This window comes from Typopeltis vanoorti, chromosome 11 (genome assembly GCF_054136105.1).
Source record: "Typopeltis vanoorti isolate ZY-2024b chromosome 11, IOZ_Tvanoo_1.0, whole genome shotgun sequence".
Classification (NCBI taxonomy): Eukaryota; Metazoa; Arthropoda; class Arachnida; order Uropygi; family Thelyphonidae; genus Typopeltis; species Typopeltis vanoorti.
In genome coordinates, this window is record NC_143559.1 from 82,076,016 (window position 1) to 82,099,822 (window position 23,807).

A 23,807-nucleotide genomic window follows, 5' to 3' on the forward strand; every position below is an offset into this window, starting at 1 on the left:
ATTGTGAAGGAATAACTATGAAGAATAGGACACAATTGGGTGTAAATTGGATGAAAAACAATATTAAACAGGAACTGAATGTGAAAAAGAGATTATGGAAGAGATATAAGGAGAGAGGTGGAGAGCAGATGCATGAAGAATATAAGACACAGGCCAGGAGAGTGATTAGTATGGTATCATCATCATCAAATTCCTGCCATGTACCCTCAAGGGGTGTACAGGATATGATAGTACTACATGAAAAAAAAATTACATCATTACTAACTTCCTACCTACAAATCAGTCTGTTACTTGTCAACACTCCAACATTATCAGATCTTACATTTCTATTGTCTAAAGCACTTTGTACCGTATCAATCCACCTATATCTTGGTCTTCCTCTGGGTCGTTTTGCTGCCAACCTGGTAGAGAACACTTGTTTTGCTAATCTTTCCTCTCCCATTCTGTTTAGGTGACCATACCACCTGAGATTAGCTCTGCTAACGCATTCCTGGATGCAGACAATGTCAAGTTCTTTCCTAATATCCTCATTTTTAATATGATATTGCCATTGATGCTATCAATGATGCCATTGATGCCACCAAGTGAAAAAACTTTCAACCTATATCACCACCCTCAAAAACAGAGCTATAACAATTTACTCTAATGAACAAGTTCTTAACAAGAATTACAAATTATTGGCAATACATTTATAAATAATGGCTATAGCAAAAATACTATCAATAAAGTTCTTCATAAACTACCAAAAAATACATGTAATATAGATTATAGTAAAACCATAGCTATCCCATACATTAAAGGGTTATCAGAAAAAAATCAATAGAGTTCTACACTATTATAATCTCAATGCCACTTTTAAACCACCTATCAAATTAAAGAAACATATTCAACTCCTCTAAGGATCCCCCCCCCCAATGGCTCATCCTAGAGTTGATTAACCTGTAACTTACCTTATATTGGTGGAACTGGATGTGCAATCCCTATCCATAAAAAAGGACACAAACAGCACATTAAATTTAACAATGTTGGTGAAGCAGGCCTCTGAAATTTTGATTAACCATCCTAATCTTAATAATAATGGAGGCATAAAAATCCCAAAAAATTGGATGCTGCACATTCAGTCCACTTAGTTCAGGTTTTCCAGCAACCCCTGATTTTAGGACTCTAAGCAATTTTTTCAGCTTTTATTGGCCACCATCCATACTGTTTTGTTTTAATTTATATTTTAATTATATGAGTAACTTTTGATGGTAATTCTCATAGACAAGCTTATATGTTGGTTATGCATTACTAAATCACTTAAAGAATTGACAACGTAGATAACAATATATATTAAATTACACTTTAATAAATATTTCCGATATTTCGGCAACGTCACATTTCCATCTTCAAAAAGAACTTGCAAAAACGGCACGTGCATGTAGGTACTACAACACAGTAACTGAGAATGAAGCGATGAAGCTGCAGATGTAAGCCTCCCAAATTTGGGGCAGTCTCATACAACCAAATTGGTTGAGGTTTGAAGAGTTTCTTAGGGCTGAGGCCGATTCCATGAATACTCTTTCGAATTTAAACTTGCTATGGTGTATTACTGTAGCTTTCTTCTACCGTATTCTGTGGCATGTATTCAGAGCATGGTCTGCAAGACCAGAATGGCTGTACTTATGAAACTGGATGTAGTCCTTGTGTTCCGAAATTCTGATATTCGTTGTCCTGCCTGTTTGGCCAAAGTAAGGCGGTTTACAGCTGCAAGGGACCTGGTATACACCAGGTAGGTCTAGGTTGGTCTTTATTATCTGTAACAGGAGGACAAGTCATGTTTCTTTAAGATTTTGGTAATTTTTTCTGAGGTGCCTTGGATGTAGAGAATGGCGATGGATTTAGAGTAATCGTTGTTGTGAAGGGGGGGGGGGTTATGGTTTGTTGGTTTCAATATTTTTTTAATTTTTTTTTTTTGGAGGGGGGGGGGGGATAGCCATTGGTTGAGAAAGTGTTGAGGATGTAATTTAGTTCAGTGTTTAGGGCCTTGTTGTTAGAACAGATTAGTTTAGCACTGTTGTATGTTGTATAGTGTTTTCACCACTCCATATTGTTGTGAGAGGGGGGGAGATTGTTGGTGTACCTGCCTGTATGGGTAGGTTTTCTATAAACTGAGAAAACTAAGGTTCCATCGGCTGGCAGGTGACTAGTGTATCTAAGAAAGGAAGGTTGTCGTTTTCCTCTTTTTCCAGAGTGAACTTGATTCTGGGGTGTTGATTAGCTCTAAAGTTTCCTTGAGTGGGACATTTGTGAATAAGTAGGAGATGTCAAAGCCGACCATTATGTCAGTATGTTGGAGTGTAAGGTTTTCTATGCTGGCTTTGAAGTGGGCTGAGTTTTTTTATTTTGTGTGTGATGGTGTGTTGCCAGTAGCATGTGAGCACTTTGGCCAAATGTTTAGCTAATTTGTATGTGGGGGAAATCAATACCATCCACTATGGGATGTAATGGCACATTTTCTTTATGTATTTTTGGGAGTCCATAAATACGGGGAGGTATAGAGTTAAACGGTTTTAATCTGTTAGTAACTTCTACAGGCCAAGAAGTGACTTTCTTAAGGAGCCTGTGAAGTTTCCTGATTTGTGAGTTGGTGGGATTGTATTCAATAGGGAAGCAAGCAGCCAGATCTAATAGAAGAGCATTATTCCTCATTTCCTGCAGAGCTTTATATTCCTTGTTGGATATGTTGGTTTTTGGTGGTCTTACTTTGGAGAGGACACAAGTTGCCTCTCTAGATTAATTTATTGCTCTCTAGCTTAATTTATTTTTGTAACCTAATAGATAATAACAACAATAGGACCCTAGCTCGGATATAGTAAGATTTTTTCCCCCCCACCAGAGATCAGGCCAATAGTTTTAATGGTTGATCAAATCAATGTAACTTTACCATACCATGTAGATTGTAGTGCAGCTTGTTTCTTTGTATATTATTATTATTTCGGACAACTCCAAGGAGTCAGACTCATCGAGGGAGGCCCTGACATCATGTCAAGAACAACTATTCGACATTCACACAGTATCTATCATACCTCTCCTTGAACTCATTCAACAGTCATAGCACCCACAACAGACTCTGGCAGCTTATTCCACTCATTCACCACTCTCCAAGTAAAAAACCTAGCTCTAACACCCTTGCTAACCACATTCTTGCCCAGCTTCCATGTATGGCCCCTAGTGCTCCCACCACCAGTCCTATTCTCAAAAATATTTTCTTAATTAATCTTATAGAAACCCTTTAGTAATCTGAATGTCTCAATCATATTCACCCCTTTTCCACATATCAACCAATTTTTGCAACCCACAAATCTTCAACCTGTTCTCATAGGGTTCATTCCATAGACCTGCTATCGTCTTGGTCACTCGTCTCTGGATCCTCTCCACCTCCTCCTCCCCATCAAGAAGAAACCCTGGAACCCATATCTAGGCACAACTAGATATGGGTGCCTTGATAAGACCCCATCTAGACAGTAGTCTAGATGGGGTCTTATCAAGGCTCGATATAGAGGAACAATAACTTGTTTGTCTCTGCTTGTTAAAGTATTTTTCAGCAACCAAGTAATTTGATGAGCTGATTTAGCCACTTTTGTGATGTGTCCCCTACACTTCAACTCCCTATCCACTAATACTCCCAAATCCCTGGCCTCGTCAATTCTCTGGAGTACGGTTCCACTAATGTGATATACTGCTACTAATCTTTTCATCCCAAAATGCATAACCTTACACTTTCCCACATTAAATCGACATCCATTTTCCTTAGCCCAGTCCTCCAAACTATCCAAATCATCTTGCAAAATTTTGACATCCAGTGCACTCACTATTGCTCTACCCAACTTTGCATCATCAGCAAGCAAGTGAACACTTCCTCTCAGATCCTTTCCTATATCGTTAATGAACAAATTGAAAAGTAGTGGTCCAAGAACAGAACCCTGCGGCACACCACTAGTCACAAGCTCTTTTGGACTCCACTCCTGAATAAACCACTCTCTGATATCTCTCCATCAACCACCCTCCTATCCATCTCCATATTCTGCAGTTTACTGATTACAATTCCGTGTGGTATCCTGTCAAAGGCCTTAGCAAGGTCCAGTGGAATCACTGTAAACCAATTACCCTTATCCAGTTCAGCAATCACTGTGTTATAAAACATGAGCAAGTTACTGAGGCATGATCTACCCTTCACAAAAACATGTTGTCCCCCCCCATACAATATCCCATTTTCATCTATCCAATCCTGTATTTTTCTCTTGACTAATTTCTCCAAGACCTTGACAATGATTCCTGATATGCTAATTGGTTCAGTAATTTACAACAGCAGTCTTGGAACCTCCTTTATGAAGTGGAACTATTTTCCCCTCTTTCTACCCCCTTGGCACTAACCCAGATCCGAGACTAAAATTAAACAAAATGGTCAACGGCACAGACAATTCTTTAGCCGCTTCATGTACGACACAAGCTAGTATACCATCCAATCCCACAGATGTATTGACATTGAGATTTTGTAATAGACTACTCACCTCCACTTCATTCACCACAATTCCCATATAATCTATTGGTTCATTCATTCCTGCAATGTCACCACCTGGATGATATATTCTTGCAAAGTGCTCGCTCAGTAATTCAACTATATCAACTGATTCTTTGAAATCATTCTGACATATACATTTTTTCTTTTACTTGCAACATATTGAAAAACTGTTTGGGATTCTCTTTAGCTTGCATTGCCAATGTTTTTTCGTAATCTATTTTTGCTTTTCTTACCACACTCGTTACCCTTCTGGCCTGTGCCTTATACCATTCATGTGCCTGCCAGTCACCTTTCTCCTTAAATTCCCTCCATAGTTGTTTCTTATTTTGCAGCTCAAGCTTAATGGTGTTATTCATCCATTTAACCCTTACTTGATTTATTATTCGGACTCTGGGTGTACAGTCAGCCATTGCCTCATGCAAACACTTCCTAACTGCCTCCCATGCACTATCAACATCTAGCCCTTGCAGGTTTACATGCCATGGCACTGAACCAATCAAACTCCTAAGCTTGTCATACTTACCAGCCCAATAATTCCACATGTACTCTGTCTTAATTGTAAATTCCACATCTTTATCCAACTTCCAAGTCAAGACCCTATAATCACTCTCACCAATTGGTGGCAATGTGGTCATATTCATTACAGCCAAATTCTCAGATGCAATTACTAGGTCAAGCACTCTCTGACCCCTAGTATTTTCCATTACATGCTATCACATATAGTTATCCCTTAATAATCGCATAAAATCCAATTCCTTCCTTCTGTGTGTCCTGTCCTCTCCTCCTTCCAATCAATGTTACCATAGTTGAAATCACCCATAATAATTACCCTCCTTCACTCATTTCTTCTATTTGCTTATGCATACTATCTCCACCATCTATTCCATCGCCTGGTCTATAGCAGCACTCAACTGTATATTTTGTTCTGCTAGTTTCAATCTCACACCAAATAGCCTAAAATGTGCTCTTTTCTCTATCCTGCAGTTCCACTTCTATTCTCCTCGGCTGTAGCTCATCAGCTATCATCAATAACACTCCTCCCCCCCATTTTATTCTCCCCGTCACTCCTGAACACACTATACCCCTCACATTCAATCCCACTAGCTATATCATCTTCTGTCAGCCATGTTTCAAAACATGTGGCCTGGAAGTGCCAACCAAGGCCAAAAATTCTTCCTTCTATATGTGTGTATACTCCAGATGATGACCTTAATGTGAAGGTCGAAATGTCAAGTAATTAGTTTGGTTTATATTAAATTGAAGTTTTACTCCAACACAGTAGTTGTTTCCATAATTTTTAGGATGAAGAGTGAAACAGAGATCTTTCTGAATAACCAACATATAAAGTTACCAGTTTTTTCATTCTCACCTAACATGTTCAAAAATAAAATACTTTATATATGCATATTTTTGGAACATTTAGAATTTTAATGGAAAATTCTAAACATCAATGAAATATATAACAATATAAACACAACATTCTACTAGCATATGAAAAAACAATATTCACATTTAAAAACAATACTGCTTACCTTATCAGCCTTAGTGGAGTAGCTGAATGAGGTACTTGTAGAAATAGCAGTAGTTGTTACAAATCTTTTTTTGCGTGTAGAACTGCCACTGAAGCTAAAACTTTGAAACTTGCCATCAGAAGAATGAAACTTTAACCCAAGTTGGTCTATTTCAGGAGAATAAAACACAATCCTTTTTGTAAGAAAACCTTTCTCTTTGTCCATGGAAATTGATATTTTTTCATGTTCTTTTAGAGAAATAAAACCTTCAACTAGCTAAAGGAAAAAAGGAAATTGAGAACAATCATAATGGGCTTTAAAATAAATACAGTCATACCCCTAAGTTATGCAGTAGGTGGGACCAACAAAAAGTGTGCAAGTCGAATTCCCGTAACTCGGGGTATAATTTTGCATTTAATTTATATATACAAACATACAAAATATTAGTTAATTGGGACCAAAGGTTTACAAAAACATTATATTTTTTAAGAAATATAATCATAATTGTAATTCTTCGTACATAATCAAAAAAAAAAGTTATTTTGATGTTGATGGTGTTCATAAAATCTAATAGCAGTAGTTGTTACATGGTTGTTACAGTAGTTGTCTGATGGTATAATGTCTTTTTCTTGTCATGCAAAATTTCTTCATAGCAAGCTAATGATTTTTTTATTCCTTGCCTAGCAGCTACAATTCGTTCCTTGTTAGAATCTATGTCCTCCAAAATCTTTAAACCTTTCTTTTATGATTGTTCTTACTATGGATTCCTGTAGATCGAAGATTTGCTAGCTCACAAATTTTCATTCCGCCTTCAAAATCCTTAATAATATTGAGTTTTGTTTCCAAAGTCAATGTTTTTCTTTTCTTGCTAGCTGTAGAAGAATCGGACTTGCTTCTTTTGGATGGCATTATTATTTTTTATATGATAAAATTTTTTTTATCAAGAACATAACGTTAAACAATCATAAGGTTTGTAGACTATAAAAATCATGTATGACTGCAGACGCGCGAAACACGTCAGTGCTTTTTCACAGCATGTGTGACACTGGTGAATGCGGCGAGCACTGAAAAGATACGACTAGTGGCGAGGCATGAAGCAAGATGGGAATACGTACACATAAGAAACTGCGTAACTCTGGATTCACGTAAGTCAGGGAATGACTGTATTAAAAAACAAACAAGTCCTTTTTTGAGCAAAACACACTCTCACTATAACTCTGAACAGGTTACACATGGTTTCTTTCCTCAACTTGGCAAATTTGTAAAAATAGGAATTTTGTACCTAATGTGAAAAAAATAGCAGAAATTTTTAAAAATATTCATTTTTAATAGAATACTTCTCCATTTGTCTTAGAATAATGTGGTAAATAATCAGAGCACCTAAGTATATATATAACTTAAAAAAAAAAAGAGCATTTTTTGTGAATCACATAGCAAAAGCTTATTTTTATACAATTATTGTATGTAATATATACAATAATGAAAGCTATGATTCAGAGTTTCATTACCTAGTGGACTAACCAATGATCAAACAGTCATGTTACTAGCAATAAATAAACACTCATTTTATCACTGAGACACTTCTGTCCCAAGCAGATTTAGGTATCAGTTTGTTGCTTCTTTGAAATCTTTTTTTTTTTTTTGTAACTATAAAAAGGATTTTTTTTTTTTTTTTTGTAAGACAACACAAATGCATCAGTGATATACATTTGAGCTTTTGGAAATTTCTAATAATTTAGGAGAATAAATAATACTTTAGGTTTGGAATACATGGATGGTTGGAGCATTTCATAATAAAAAGGAGATGTATGAAACAGAGATATGGATTGCATTTGAATACAGAAGGATATGGCTAGAAAACAGCCTCTCTAAATTGCCCAAGTAAAGAGGACAGGGAAAACTAAAGCTGCCTGAGTAGAAGGTAGCATGAATATGGATGGCCTCGTGTGGGGGAACAGTCACTTGGAAGATGGGAAGGTATATACTATACTGCAGAGCCAAAGTGGAGATTGACAATGACAGTATCATTGTCAATCTCCACTTTGGATTTGTATCATTGATCGACTTAGTGTGACAGAAGATTCTGGTATCTGTGAAAGGGGATTGACAGAAGGAATATTCTGGCAGAGATAGAAATTTAAGGGTACAGAATATTATGGCAGGATAAGGTGAGTAACAAGGTGGTACTTAAGGTAAATGACAAGTTGTGCCCTCTCAGAGTAGAAAATCAAGAGAGAAATTGTATGGATGGTTTTGAGAGTATAGGATGTAAGGTAGAGGTGAAAAGAATTGAATATGTAATAAGATGTTCCTATAAGACAAGAAACAGATGGTGATAATCAGGAAATGTTATGGTAAATTAGTTTTGTCAAGTGCAAGATGAGTGATTATGAGGGACTTGAACTATAGCAATATACATAAATTGAGCAGAGTAAAAAGCATTCAGTAATAATGCAATGAATTTCTGAAATTCTTGAGGGACAAATAGCTTAAGAAACATGTGGTGGAGAGAACACCAGAATCAAGGATTTTGGATTTGGTCATAGCATCAGAGAATCTGATGCTGACTGCTGTCATACTTGCTCTAAGCTAGTGATCGTTGACATGGTATAATAAGGGGAGATGCTGTTAAGTCACATATTGTGTATGTAGAGTGATTATTAGCATTCTTAAAGGATAAGTAATTTTTTCATATTTTAGTTTATAATATTAACTTATTGTGGTATTTGTTTTCAACAGGTGTGTGATTGACTGAGTTATCTAGTTTGTAAGTGAATCTAGTTTTTTTTGTTTTGTTTAAATATGATATCGTCAGTATGATGTCAATGCATAGTAGAACACTGGCAGCAAAGACCACATTGTCAGGCGATTTAAATTTGCAGAATTCTGTGCAGTGCAGTGTGTAAATGTATTCATCACAAAAATTAATGGATATATGGAAGGAAATTGAAACTGGAGAGAGAGGGTATTAAATGTTTCAAAAGTGAGTAACTATTAGGTGATGAGAATATAGTAAAAGTTGGTAGAGTGGATAGTCTTGACAATAAGAAGGAAAATGTTGGAATTAATGTCAAACATGTGGCTGTGAAAGGAGGAGAACAAAATAGACATAAATATAGAAATAGCATGCTTGAATGTTAGCCTTTAATCATAAGGACAAATCATAAACTTGAAAAAACTGCAAAAGCGGCAAGAGATTAGCAGGGCTGAGAAGAGAAAGAACCAGGTAGTCCAAAGTAATAATTAAGACTGAGCAAACAAAGAAGAAAAATAAGTTAAGGAGAAAATTATGTACAGAGACTCAATCAGGAGAGTACTTAATGAAATTGTGACACAATCTTGTTTCCCCATTACAAAAATTAATGATATTAGTCAGGCCATCTGGATTATCTTGATTGGAACAAATAATTTGAGAGGTGAGAAGTATTCTATGAGGGAGGATGAAAAGGAGCTGTTAGAAGAGGAAAACTGAAGAGCAAGAAGGTGAAGACTAAGTCTCCTGCCATGTTATGACAGAGGCAAAGTGACGAAGAGAGTATTGGTAGCAAATGAATCAATACATTTGATTCATTTGCTACGAATGAATAAATTTCAGTTGTGCAGAAAGAATGATGCAAAATTTGTCAATTAGTGGTCTGTTTGATGGAAAGAAGGATTTGTATAATGCTGATGGACTGCTTCTAAAATGGTTTTGGTGTTAGGAGTCGAGAGAGAGAGAGAGAGAGAGAGAGCTTTGTTCACTGAGCATGATGAAGTGCAAATTCAGGAAAACTTAGGGTGGAATTAGGGTGGAAGCAGGTGAATTTGTATAAAAGGCACTCAGGAGGAGAGTTAGCATGAGAATGATCAAGTGAGGAATCTAGTCTCTCCAGCAAAAATAATGAATGGGGGTAGTCAATTCAGAAAGTAAGAGGTGGGTGGGGGAATAAGGGATGTTGCCATTTTTGTATACTAATGCCAGAAGTATCAGGAACAAGAGGAAGGAGTTTGTGGCATTGGTTAGTGCAAGCCTTGCCAAAACTTATAGGCATTAGTAAGACATGGCTACTAGCAGATGATATAATTACAGGAAAAGAATGTCATGAGTTTAGTATTTTCAGGGAAGATAAGATGGGGGAAGGTGTACTGCTGATGACAGCAGATGAATTGCAGCCAAAAAGAATATGAGATAAGTGAGAGGATGATTGTTCATTTGAAGCAATTTGGTGTGACATCAATGCCAGTAAGACAAAATATACAGTTGACTGTCACTATAGGCCAAGGAGTTCCATGAATGATCTGGAAGGCATGCATAGCAAAATTAGTACAATAAGTACAGGTCAAGTGATTATTATGGGGAACTTTAAATATGCAAATAAAGGAAGGAAGGAAGGAAGAAAGATCATATGACAAGAAGGAAATGGAATTTATACACCTAATCAGAGATGATTACTTGAGGCAGCATGCGATGGAGAGGTTAGGGGTTTGAGAGTGGACCTAGTCATAGGATCAGAAGAGCTATTCGTAACCAAGGTGGCCACGTTGCCTCCAACTGGCAGAAGTGACCAAGCAGTCTTGACTTCAGATATCGTATAGCAGAAGAATTATTCTGACAAGCAGTATATGTGGAATTACAAGGCAGGTGATTATGACAAGCTTAGGAAGAAGCTTAAATCTGTGTCATGGCATAAAGCACTGCAGGGTAAGGATGTTAGTAGTGCATGAGAGATAGTTTAGGGTCCTTCAGAGGAAGCAATATTAAATTGTATACATAAGGTAAGGAGGGTTAATCAGGTAGGAGTTAAATGGATGAGTAATATCATTAAGTATGAGCTGTAGAAGAAGGAAATGCTATGGAGAGTATATAAAAAGAAAGGTGACCAGCAAACTCATGAACATTTCAAAATTCAGGCAAGAAACGGAAAATAAGATTATGAGAAGAATCTAACCGAGAAGGACAAAGGAAATCTCAAAGAGTTCTTTCATTACATGGAAGTAAAAGGAAGGAAGAATAGCTATGGAAAAGTAACCTTAATAAGTGATGATGTCACAAGGAGACAGAAGCAGATAAAATAGTCTAGTTACTGGACTACTTTACAAGGTATATCATTCAAGTGAGGTTACTGCTTTAACATATGTGACAGACACTAATGTGGGAACAGAGTGGATGAACTAGTGGTTCTTAGAATATTGGTGAATCACAATGTAAATACAGCTGTGGGATTAGATGGAATATCAGTTTGGGTGTGGTGAGAATGTGCAAGGGCACTGGCAATGCCTCTGACTAGGCTCTTTAATTTACGTCTCAGCTCTGGTAGAGTTTCAAGGAAGTAGAAAGAGGGCAAAATAATTCCCTTGCATAAAAGAAGATGCATGATTGCAGCAGCAAATTATAGACCCAATCAGTATCTCAGGTGTGGTGGTAAAAGTACTGGAAAAATTGGTCAAAAAGGCCTTGATACATCTACATCTGGATTACTGTGCTCAAGAATGGGTGGCTAAAAATACAATACTGTATGAGGGTCAACATTCTGAAGGGTAAGTCATGCCTTATTAATTTATTAACTTTTTATAATAGAGTAACAACTGAGTTGGATAAAGGAAATGGCTACACAATGATTCTGCAAAGCCATTTGACAGAATAACACATGGAATGCAAATTAGAACAGATAGGAATGGTTATGTAGATAAAGGGTTGCTTCTAGGCAGATATCAAAATTGATGGTGGGGAAGAATCAAGGCAAAAACAGGTTACTGGCAATGGGAATAAAGATTCAGTGCTAGGATTACTACTTTTAATTTGTACATAAATGATATGGAAATAACCTGAAGGGAAATTCAGTTGTTTGCTGATGATGCAAAATTAGGTAAAGTAATTGTTAATTAAGCCAATGTGGAGAGCTTGCAGGATGATTGAAATAAGCTGTCAGAATGGGCAAAAGATAATAGGAATCAATTTAATGTGGAGAAATGCAAGTTTTTTTTTGCATTTTGGGATAAACAGATTACAAGCTGTGTACCACACTGATGGAACTGTACTCCAGGAAATAGATGAGCTAGAGATTTAGGGGTGCCGGTGGACAGAGTTAAAGTTTAGAGAACATATTGCTAAGGTAGCCCATAAGATTACTTGGCTATCAAAGAATACATTAACAAGTAGAGATAAGGAAGCTGTTATTCCTTTTTATAAAGCCTTGATACATCTGTATTACTGTGCTCAAGTTTGATCTCCTGGGGAGAAGATTCAAAGGAGAGTGACCAAGATGGCGAGTTGTCTGTGGAATGTTCCTTACAAGGATTGGTTGAAGGTATATAGATTGCAGAAGTTGGTTCATAGGACAAAAAAAAAAAAAAAAAAAAAAAGAGGGAATATGATAGAAACATTTAAATTGCTTAAAAGGTTTTATAGAATTTATGCAGGGGAAATGTTTCAGTACTTGGCTAGAGGGGCCAGAAGAACAAGGAATCATCACTGGAATTTGAATAAAGGTGTGGTTAGTAAGGGTGTGAGGACTAGATTTTTTGCTTGGAGAGTTGCAACTGTGTGGAATGGGTTGCTAGAGTCATTCGCGAGTGCTTTGTGTATTAAAGGGTATAACGAGAGGGATAGATTATGTCTGGGTCTCCCACAATGAGTCTTTAGACTCCATGGAGGTGCCGGTACAATAATAATAATTCTGATTTGGATGAACAGGTATGCAGAAAAGTATCAAAGAGGAAGGAACTTATGTGGAATTATAAGGCAGATGATTATAATAGATTCAGAAACCATACTAGGACAGCACTATGAATGGAAGAATTTGAAGAATTTCTGCTAACATTTGTTAGCAGAAATTGCAAAAAAAATCTAGTTGGAATAAAACAGATAACTGAGAAAATCAAATATGAAATGCAGATGAATGAGGTTATTGAAGACATACAGATAGAGAGTAAAACTACATGAGGACTATAAGGCTTGAGCAAGGAAGGTGATTAGCGAAACAAGGAAAAAAAAATGAACGAGAGGAGACTAAGTAATGCAATTCAATACGAAGCCCAAGGAGTTCTTTTGCTAAAAGCCCAACAGAAGGAGAAATTATTGTGGATGAATGACAAGCGACTAAGGTAGATGATGTAGTAGAGCTGTTTAGTGATTACTTTATTAGGGTGTTTCATCCTTGTAAAGCCAGTTTTATTCCTAGAGGGATAGGGAGGCTGAAGAATTATAAGTGAATAAAGGATGTATTTTTCAAATGCCAGACACTCTTAGTAAGATAATAGGACTAGATGGATTTTGCCATGTGTTTTAAAGGAGTACGCCAAGTAACTGGCCATATCAGGAGTGGGAGGGGGGGGGGGAGTAGGACAGGGCTATTGCATAATTGTAGTGGTAGAATGGAAGTATCAGACTGCAAACTAGTTTGCATTTCTACTGTAGTTAAGATTTTAAAAACACTGGGATTATAGGAAGATATTCATCTGTAGATGATGTGAAGCTTTGGAGGGTTATTGCTAGTAATGTTGATTAAGACCTTTTGGAAGGATTTGAATATGCTGGTAAGGTCAACATTGATTGAAGATATCAGTTTTTAGAGCTAAAACAAAGTATTCAAATTTGGGATTCGTAAATAAGAGACTCAATATGCTCTTGGTAGGACTATATTGGAACAGGAAGTCTTTGAGTGATGGTATATAGAAATTTGATACAGGACATACTGCCAAAAGTTGTGAAGACAGAGGATTTGCTCTAGTTGAGCATGACCTTGACCAGCAGAGATAAGAGGATGGTGGTAGCAGCAGCACTACTATTGTATAAAGCCTTAATCAGATTACTGGGTTTTGGGGTATCTATCTGAATTACTGGGCTCAGCTCTGGTCACCAAGATTTGTAAAGGGAGGAAGTAACTGGAGAGAGGGTACAGAGGCAGATAAAAAATATCATAACTGTAGAATATTGGTTATGAGGATAGATTGGACATGTAATCTACAGAGTTTAGTGAAAAGGAGATGATATGACAGACATTTAATGTGTTGACAGGTATTTTATCAGATGGATAGTGGGAAGGATTTTTCATATGGTGAAGGAACAAAGATAAGAAGCCATCTCTTGAAGCTGCAAAAAGATATAGCAAGCAAGAGTATAGGTAGTCAATTCCTTTGCAAGAAGAGTGAATGGAACACAAAAAATGCATTGCCTGAGAGAATGGTGAGTGCAGACGTACAAGTCTAAGGAATGGTGTGATAGAATGTAGTCTAAGGTGAACCCTTCCATGAGTTATGACTCCATTGGAAATCTGGAATAATAAAATTTTGTCATGTGTTGTTGACTATTAAGAGTTAAATAAGTAAGGAAAGTGAATAATTATGTTTCATAATAGCATTCTTATAATACATTCATTAACACAACAGTTGTAATGCAGGTCCCAGACTCTCCAAACAAAAATCTAATACCCTTGTTAACTACACTCTTGCTAAGTTTTCTAGGATGGCCCTAGTTCTCCCACAGCCAGACCTGTTTTTAAAAATTTCCTGTATTAAATCTTGTAAATATTCATCATTAATTTGTATGTCTCAATTATGTCACCCCTTTTCTGTAAACCACAAATCTGCAACCTTTTCTCAAAAGGTTCATTCCATAGACCTGCTACCATCTTGGTCATCTGTATTATCGTATTTACTTGAATATAACTCTCACTTTTTTCCCCAAAATTAAAGTTAAAAAATAGTGGTGCAAGATATATGTAGGGATTTTAGGAAACTCATTTTTCAGGAAAAACTAAATTGACATTTATAATTAAATCCACAGTATTCATTATAATTTATAATTCACATTATTTATAAAATGAATGCATTTAAATTTTATCAACGTTATTTATACGATTAGCTGCTCGCCTTCATCACACGATATATTTGAATCTTTAGTGACAATGCCTCTGTAATTAAATAAAAAACAAACAGTTTCACTAATGCTTGTCCTCTTATCATTTTGGAATCATAAGATCTTTGATCTTTGAACTTGAATGTTTCTTCATATTTCAAGCAAAAATTACCAGTAATTTACTAGACTTGAGATACATTATGAACAATCTTCCATGAATGACTAATAAGAAGTGAAAGTGAAGTGCGAAATGGAGCAATGGTAGGCCATTAGAGATAGCGCAGCTATGAAGATGTCTATATGATTGGTGTGGTATTAACAAAAAATCACATGACTCAACAACAAAGGTAAGCCTACGATTGTTGAGTTGAAATTGTGATTCTCTTCAACCAAATTCCAGAATATCTGAAACTGCCATAACATTTGCTATCTATTTCTTAAAGTTTTAACCTTTTTTTTTTTTTTTTAATGGGTGTTATAATATAAGCAAAACTTTTTAATTTCTTTTTTCGTAAAGTAAAATCAGAGATGTGAGATATACACAAGGGCGAGTTATATTCAAGTAAATATGGTAACTATTGCTCTACCTAATTTTTCATCATCAGCAAACAACTGAACAGTTCCTTTCAGATTCTTTTCTATAACATTAATGTACAAATTAGCCAAAGAACAGAACCTTGTGGCCCACTACTAGTCAAGGCCTTCTCTCATGGCTTTCTTTCAATTTCATTGACTCATAAAACTGGCTACCACCACCATTCCTCCATTTTTATCTAAATATAAAAACAAGAAGCTGCTTGTCAAAATCTGTACACAGTTTAGCTTTGAACTCTAACTTCTCATCTGCTTCTTGTTGGGAGTTTTCCCACTTGGTTATACTATAATTAAAGATACCAAGAAATTATATACTTGGTTTAATCCTTTATCCAAGTGTAAGCAACAAAGTTTGCACCTGAAGTATTTTCAGGACTGGGGCAACTCGTATATAGAAGCTAATGACTTCACATCACTTGCTTCTGCTTTCATTTCATTTACCTCTGTGCTTTAGAATTATTATTCCTCATACTATCTCCCCTCCCAAGGACCACAGCTTATAACTCTCCAAGAAATATATTAATAAATTTCATTTTACCCCTAATTACTTGCCCATATGTGACAATGTTGTGTTATAGGTTTTGCAGCCATATCTGCACATAATACTGTTGTTACAATCTTAGTTACTTTATCCATTAGTCTACATAACCCAGCTTTTACTAACCGTGAGTGCCTTTCTTTTTCCTCCATGAACTTTTCCTACCCAATCTATCATTCCCATAATTAAAGTTGCATATGCATCTTCATGAAGTACAAAGATATGACAGCTGGTGCAAGTAATGTGTGTCCTCCCTCAATGAGTTCCCAACTCTCTGGAGTCTCTCTTAATAATAAAAAATAATTTTTCAATCACTAAAAAAATCTAAAGTAATTTTTATACGAAATATATTGGCTGACCTATCAGGGCTCTGTCTAGTTGATAATTTAAAATGTGGTTCATGTGTTCATAATTTACTGTAATTCAAATGTTAAATCAGTACTTTTATAATCATTTGTGTTTGAAAAATAACTTCTCTCAAACTATCCTTTCCTGAGGATAGTTTGAGAGAAGGTTAGCTCTTCAGTAACCTATATTTTTCCATCGTGTTTTTCACCAATCAACCAAATTTTGTAACAAGCATTCAATTTACACTCACAGTGAACATCTCATGACAGCCACCATCTTGGTTGCTCACCTCTGGATCCAATTTAACATTTAATCCCAAAGAAAAACCCAGGTAATCAAATCAATGCACAGTAATTAACCTCTGACATTCATGTGATCCTATTGGCAATTCTACCTACTTCTACAATATGCTTTATGAAATTCAACTCGCTAGTAAGTTACCTGTCTTCCCAGGTAGAGAACACACGTTATTATGATTATTATTTTATGATTCTGGCTCTTTCCTTCTGGGAAAAGAGCGAATTTTTTCTTTATGTTGAGCCCATACATGAAAGGTTAGTTAATCAACTTATAGTACATTGGTACCATATATGGGTAGTGTGTAGAAAAGGAGGATTTCTTTACATTTGATTTAAAAGACTATATTGTATTCCTTGGGAAACACATCAGGAGGAAGACTGTTCCACAATACAGCAGTTGCAAGGATGGAGGAGGAGAAAAAAATTTGTTCTGTGGGTTTCAAGGTGCACTGTGAAGGGAGCTGAGCAGCAGCTGCATGCATTCCAATGAGTTTAGTACTAAGTGGAGGAATTATTGGTACTGTTTCAGATGAACATTTCCCATGGAAATATTTATAGAATACACATATTGCAGAAACCAAACATATGTGCAAAAGTGGGAGGAGTGAGTTGATAAGAGATGGGTCATTAATAGGTTTCTTTCTTTCTTTCCTCTGTACTGAGGCAAGCATTTTGAAGGAGTTTTTTGGGGCCCCCCCACTCCATATGTGAGAGCAGTATTCAACAGCTGGGCAGATTTACAATTTGTATAAGGTATTCTGGGGTGAAGTAACGTCTTGAGCGAAAGAGAAATCCTAATTTTTTAGAAGCTAAGGATGCAGCGGTTGAGATGTGTTTATGCCAGGAGAGGCTTGATGTCAGGGTAATTACAAGAAGAGAAATCTCAAATTGTCTGGAAATTTGAGTGTTGTCAAAAATAATACTGAGAGAAAATGGTTCTTTTTTTAAATTTTTTTTATTTATTTTTTTTTTATTATGACAAATAAGACAAAATTGGATTTCATTAGCATTGAAATTGACAAGGTTTTCTGAACCCCATTGGAGGATGGCTTGGAGATCAGAAATGAGGGAAGTGGTGGTTGATGTTTTGTAGGTTGATGCGAGTTGTGTAGAGCAAGGTTTATCAAATGAAAGGGAGGAGTACAATGTGCTGTCATCTACAAAATTGTGTATTGGGCTGGAGGTCAATTGGAATAGATCACTGATATATACAGAAGAAAGATGATTAGTGAGAGGACAGAACTTTGTGGAACCCTGGCATGAGTTGAATGGTGAGAGGATAAGAAACCATCCGACAACCACACAGAAAGCTGGCATTCCAACTACAGAAGTCCTGAGACAGACCAAAACGATAGTAGTTTGCTCATTAAGTCTTTGTGCCAAATCCAATCAAAAGCTTTGGAGATAAAGTGCAACCACTTGAGATTCACCAGCGACAGAATCCATGCTGGCAGTCATTTATTAGGTGGGTGCTTTCAAGGTAGTGTTGGATCATATGATATAAAAGTCACAAGACTCATCATATCTTGAGTCTATCATATCATATATTGTGTCTTTCACCACTATCAGGCAATGCATTCCACAGTTCAACCACCCTAGATGCAAAGAAACCACTCCTTATACTCTTGCTCACAACTTCCTTTTATGACTTCCAGGGATGATCCCTTTTCCTCACTCCTTCTCCCTGTTCCAACAAACAAAAAACTCCCCAGTGTCAACTTTGTACTACCTCTCAACAGTTTAAGTCTCAATCATATCACCTCTCCTATCTATCAAACTCTGCAATCCACATTCACTCAGCCTATTCTCATACATTGTACAGTCCTGATACCCTCTTTGTTATTTGCCTCTGCACTCTTTCCATGGTTTTCAAATCCTGGTGACCCAATTTGAGCAAAATAGTCCAGGTGTGGTCTGATCAGGGCTTTATACAATGGAGCGACAACTTATCTCTGCTGGTCAGCATTCTTCTCAGCATTGCAGCAATCTTCTGGGTTACCTTCACCACCTTTGTGATATGTTCCCTGAATTTCAGATTTCTACCAATCGTCATCCACCCCCCCCCACTTCCTCTAGTGCAGTTTCACCGACAAATGATGCATTCTCCCATCGATGTATCCAAAACTTCAAGACATTTAGCTGCATTAAACTGATATCCCCATTCATTTGCCCATCAGTCCAGTTTATTCAAATCCTCTTGCAGGGTTACCATATCTGCACTATTACTAATTATCCTTCCCAGCTTCAGATCATCTACAAACAACCGAATATCCCCTGCAATCATTATGTTACTGATATAAAGATTAGACAACACAGGTCCCAGTACTGAGTCCTGTGGGACCCAACTTGCAACCTACTGCCTCCTTGATACTGCTCCTCCATATACAATCCTGATACCTATCAGATAGCCAATCCTGAATCCAGTTCACTAACCAGACATCTAAGCATACACGTGATCTCTGACACATGATCTCAAAACCAGCAATGTGGCTATGCTAAGTCGATGATGTCTTTGCAGTTTGGAGTCACACAGAACCAGAACGCTACTCATTTCTACAAAAAATCAACACCCTGCACCCTTGTAGCACGTGATGGCAGATTTGAGCTGTGGTAAAAAAAAAAAGTGTCTTTTTAACTAGTGGAAGAGAAGATAAGTTTTCATTATTTAGTATAGTTAAATATAGTTTACAGCTGTAGTATTGCATAAGTAAATTAGCTTAGAGTAGAACGTATAACATAGTATTTAACGTTTAGTTATAGTAGTTCTTTGGCACTAAGTTAACAATTACAGCAGCCGCAGCTGCAATTACAAATGGTGTGTCACCAATTCCCCCCCCCCATTCAAGAACTCTATTTTGTGTAACATAATACAAGATTTTGTGGCATGTATACATCCCAGCAGTTGGATATGGGGTGGGTGAGAGAAGGGGGAGTACATATATGTGTAAAATGTAGGCAATGGGAGGAATTCAGTGAGTTAGATATTACGATAATAGACCTCGTTGTGTCAGGAGCAGGAGAATCTCGAGAGATGAGTAGTGTGATAGGTGAGAATAACTAGCAAAATATGAATGAAAACATAAGAGTGGGGAGTGTGAAAGACTTGAATGATTGTGAAGTTTTCGGAGATGGTCTTGATTGGGAAGATGAATGGTGAGTAAAAGTGACTAACTTGCAGAGAGAGAGAGAGAGAGATAGATAGATAAATGAGTTGAAAGAGGAGGTGCAATGTCTTGGGAAAGAGATGAGTAGTATTAAAGATGAGAGTAGGTGAATGGAAGAGATAAATGCAAGGTGAATCAGAGGAGGAGTGAGAGAGAGTTATGGGAATAATAGAAGAGGAGAGAATTGAAACAGTCAGAGAGGAAATGAGAAGAATGCGAGGGGGTACAGGAACCAGGGATAGAGTGATGCCAGGACAACAGATAAGTAGAGGAACACTGAGAGAAAGGGTTAGAGGGGCGGGGGGAGAGAGAGACAGAGAGAGATGCGGGTGAGCAATCAAGGAACAGAGTGGTAAGAAGTGTGATGTATGGAGACTCAATGATCTGTGGTGTGCAAGATAGGATGCCAGAGGAGTGTTTGCCTGGAGGAACGATAGATAGTGTGGCTATGGCAATTAAGTGGGGTGAAAGGGTGGATGAAATGATTGTGATGGTGGGCATGAAGGACTTGAGAGACAGTGTAAATCGAGTAGCGAGAGACAGTGTAAATCGAGTATGGAGGGTGGAATTGGAAGGCCAGGATATCATTAGTGCTCGGGAAATTGTGAAGGAATATTTGTTAGCAACAATAGTAAGCTGTGTTCCACGAGTGAAGCAGCGGACACAATTTGGTGTAAAGTGGATGACAAACAATATCGAACAGGAACTGCACGTGTGAAAAAGAGACTATGGAAGAGATAAGGAAAAGGGTGGAGAGCAGATGCATAAAGAATATAAGACTCAGGCCAGGAGAGTGACTAATATGGTGAGGAAGGTAAAACTGGAATATGTGAAGAGATTGGCACTAAGATCAAAAGAAAATCCTAGGAAGTGTTTTTAGCTATGTGGCCAGTAGAAGGAAAAACGATTCTGGAAGAATGACATTATGGGATAAAAATGGTAATAGAGTGACTGATACAGAGGACATAGTGGAGTTCTTCAATGAGCACTTTATTGGAGTATTTTATCTTGGAGAAGGTTTTTTCCAAGAACTGATAGCTCCTTTGACCTGACTTTTCAGTGAAAGTCTGGCTACGGGAAATTTACCCAAGGAACGGAAGGAAGGCAAATTGCATAAGGACACTAGCAGACTGGAAGTGTCTAATTATAGGCCAGTTTGTGTATCATCAGTAGTTGTTAAGGTCTTGGAGAAATTAGTGATGGACCATATACAGCATTGGGCAGATGAGGGTAATGTTATCTGTGAGAAGCAACATGGATTTGTTAAGGGGCACTCTTGCTTAAATAATATGATTGCCTTTTATAATAAAGTGACAAAAGCAGTTGATGAGGGAAAGGAATACATTGCCATTTTTTTGGATTTTGCAAATTAATTTGACAGGGTGCCACATGATAAGCTGATATTTAAGTTACACCACATGGGTTTAGATGTCAGGTTAGTCAACTGGATTAAAGACTGGCTAACTGATAGTTATCAGAGAGTTGAGTATGGTGAGGAATATCAATGAAGCAGAAGATTACAAGTGGGGTTCCACAGGGCTCAGTACTGAGACCTGTATCGTTTAACTTTATATCAATGATATTGTCAATGAATTGCCAGGGAATATTCAGTTGTTTGCAGATGACATGAAGCTGGGAAGGGTTATTAGTAATAGTCAGTGGCATAGTTAGAGCTTTTGCCACCTGGGGCTGTCCCTGAGTTTGCCACCCCTCTCAATACAGATCAAAAAGCTTACAAAAAGTCAAAATGATGTATAAGGAAATAAATTAAAACACTGTTTATTTTTGAAGTAAAACTTTAATTCCAACATTCTAAAATGTTATTTTTCTTGCTTTTCTGTTAGCAAAATTGAAGACATTGGCAAAGTCTATTTCATAGTAATGTAGGTAATTCTTAATCAATTTTAGTTAGAAAATTGATTAAGAATTCTTACATTACTATGAAATATTCTTACATTACCATTACTCCTCCCACAACTAGCACCACTTACAGCAATTGTGAGGAAAATTCGCAGTAGTATTACAATATTTGGAAATGAGTTCTAGAGACTGTATTTTAGAATTAACTGCAAAAGTTCAAAGTGCTGCCTGGGGTGGGCTGCCCCCTCTGCTCTCCTCAGCTATGCCTCTGGTAATAGTGCACATGTGGCAGCCCGGCAAGAGGATTTGAATAAACTAGAGAGATGGACAAATGAATGGGGAATGTTAGTTTAATGCAGCAAAGTGTAAAGGCTTAAAGTTTGCAATACATCAATGGGAGGCTGCATACGCGATTGGAGGAGCTGTACTGGAGGAAGTAGGGGAGGGTGACGATTGATAGAAAACTGAAATTCAGGGAACATACTGCAAAGGTGGTGAGGGTAACCCAGAGGATTACAATGGAACAATAAAAGAGTTAGCGTTCCATTGCAAGACCCTGATCAGACCACACTTAGACTACTGTTCTCAAATTTGGTCCCCTTAATTTGAATGGGATAAATTAACTGTGGAAAGGGTACAGAGGCAAATAAGAAAGATAGTTTCAGGGCTGTACATTAGTTATGAGGATCGACTGAATGAATGTGGACTGCAGAGTTTGGTAGATAGAAGGAGAGGTGATATGATTGAGACTTTTAAACTGTTGAGAAAGGCAGTTAAAGGGTGGACACTGGGGAATTCTTTCACTTGGTGGAGCAGTGGGAAGGAGCGATGACTAGGGGCCATCCTTGGATGTTACAAAAGGAAGTTGTGAGCAAGAGAGTGAAAAGTGGTTTCTTTGTGTGGAGGGTAGCGGAATCATGGAACGCATTGCCTGATAGAGTGGTGAGAGCAAGAATAGTCAATGAATGGTATGACAGACTGTTTTCTACTTCCCACGATAACTCTTGACTCCATGTAGGTCTGAATAATAATAATACAATTATTATAATAATTGTATCAAGTTCACACTAGAAAAGGAATCATCAACAAGTATCTCCTTTCTTGATGTACACATCCAGTGCAAACAAGATGTATCCATTTCCACTTTCGTCTACCGAAAACCAACTTTTTCATGTTATATCCATAATACATCAACTCACTATCCATCTCAAAAATATGGGCATCATAAAATCTTTAGTATCCAGAGCACTTTTATTCTTCTGAAGAATCATTAAAACAATAATTGGAAATTATCAAAGAAACAGCCTTACTAAATGGATCCAATAACTGAGTCCAGTAACAACCCGAAAATAATTAACTACTCTCCTACAAATCAACCCAGACAAGAAGAATCCCACATGACTCCTATTCCATATATTAAAGGCATCTCTGCATGACTGGCACAAATTATGAGAAATATCAACTCATTGCTACTTGCAAACCCAAACACATTCCCCAAATCCACAACTTGCTACCTTCTCCAAAAGATAAACTCTTGCCAATGATATTACCTAGTACCATGTTCATGTAACTTGTCTTACTATGGACAAATAATATCTCTAAATAAACTTATCTCTGCACATCAAGACCACATCAGCCTTATCAAACCTCACAAATCTGGTCTTGCACAATATGGAATCGAAAATGCTAACCACAGAATCCAATGGCAAAAGCAAAGTTACTACACAGATTCACATATAAACATGAATGGAACATAAAGAAATTATGAAGCAATAAAGTTATTTACTGTGGCATATATGTTATTCTATAGTTTTGCTATATTATTTCCATCTATTTTTACTCTTATATTTTATATAATCTGTTCTTTAAGATTGTTTTTAATTTTAAGTAACATGGTCTGCACCCATACAATAATAAATTTCCACCTATTAATCAAACAGCGTAGAAATAACATATCAGATATCCATATCAAAAAATATAAAATAAAAAAAGTTATAAAATTTTAAAAAAAAAACACACACACATTAATATATATATATATATATATATATATATAAAATGCGTGCTAGAGTACTCTAGCACACATTCCTTTT

At 36.9% G+C, this 23,807-nt stretch overlaps 1 protein-coding gene across 3 annotated transcripts in view; it reads right to left on the minus strand.

The window, feature by feature from the left end:
- The window catches only part of LOC150101798 (calcium-activated chloride channel regulator 1-like), a 146,083-nt gene that overhangs the window by 68,313 nt on the left and 53,963 nt on the right, over window positions 1-23,807 (minus strand). For all 3 annotated transcript variants that reach the window (XM_090400349.1, XM_090400348.1, XM_090400350.1), the window contains exon 10: window positions 6,097-6,351. In XM_090400349.1, coding sequence (XP_090256475.1) covers window positions 6,097-6,351 — 255 coding nt within the window. The remainder of the gene's footprint in view (window positions 1-6,096; window positions 6,352-23,807) is intronic.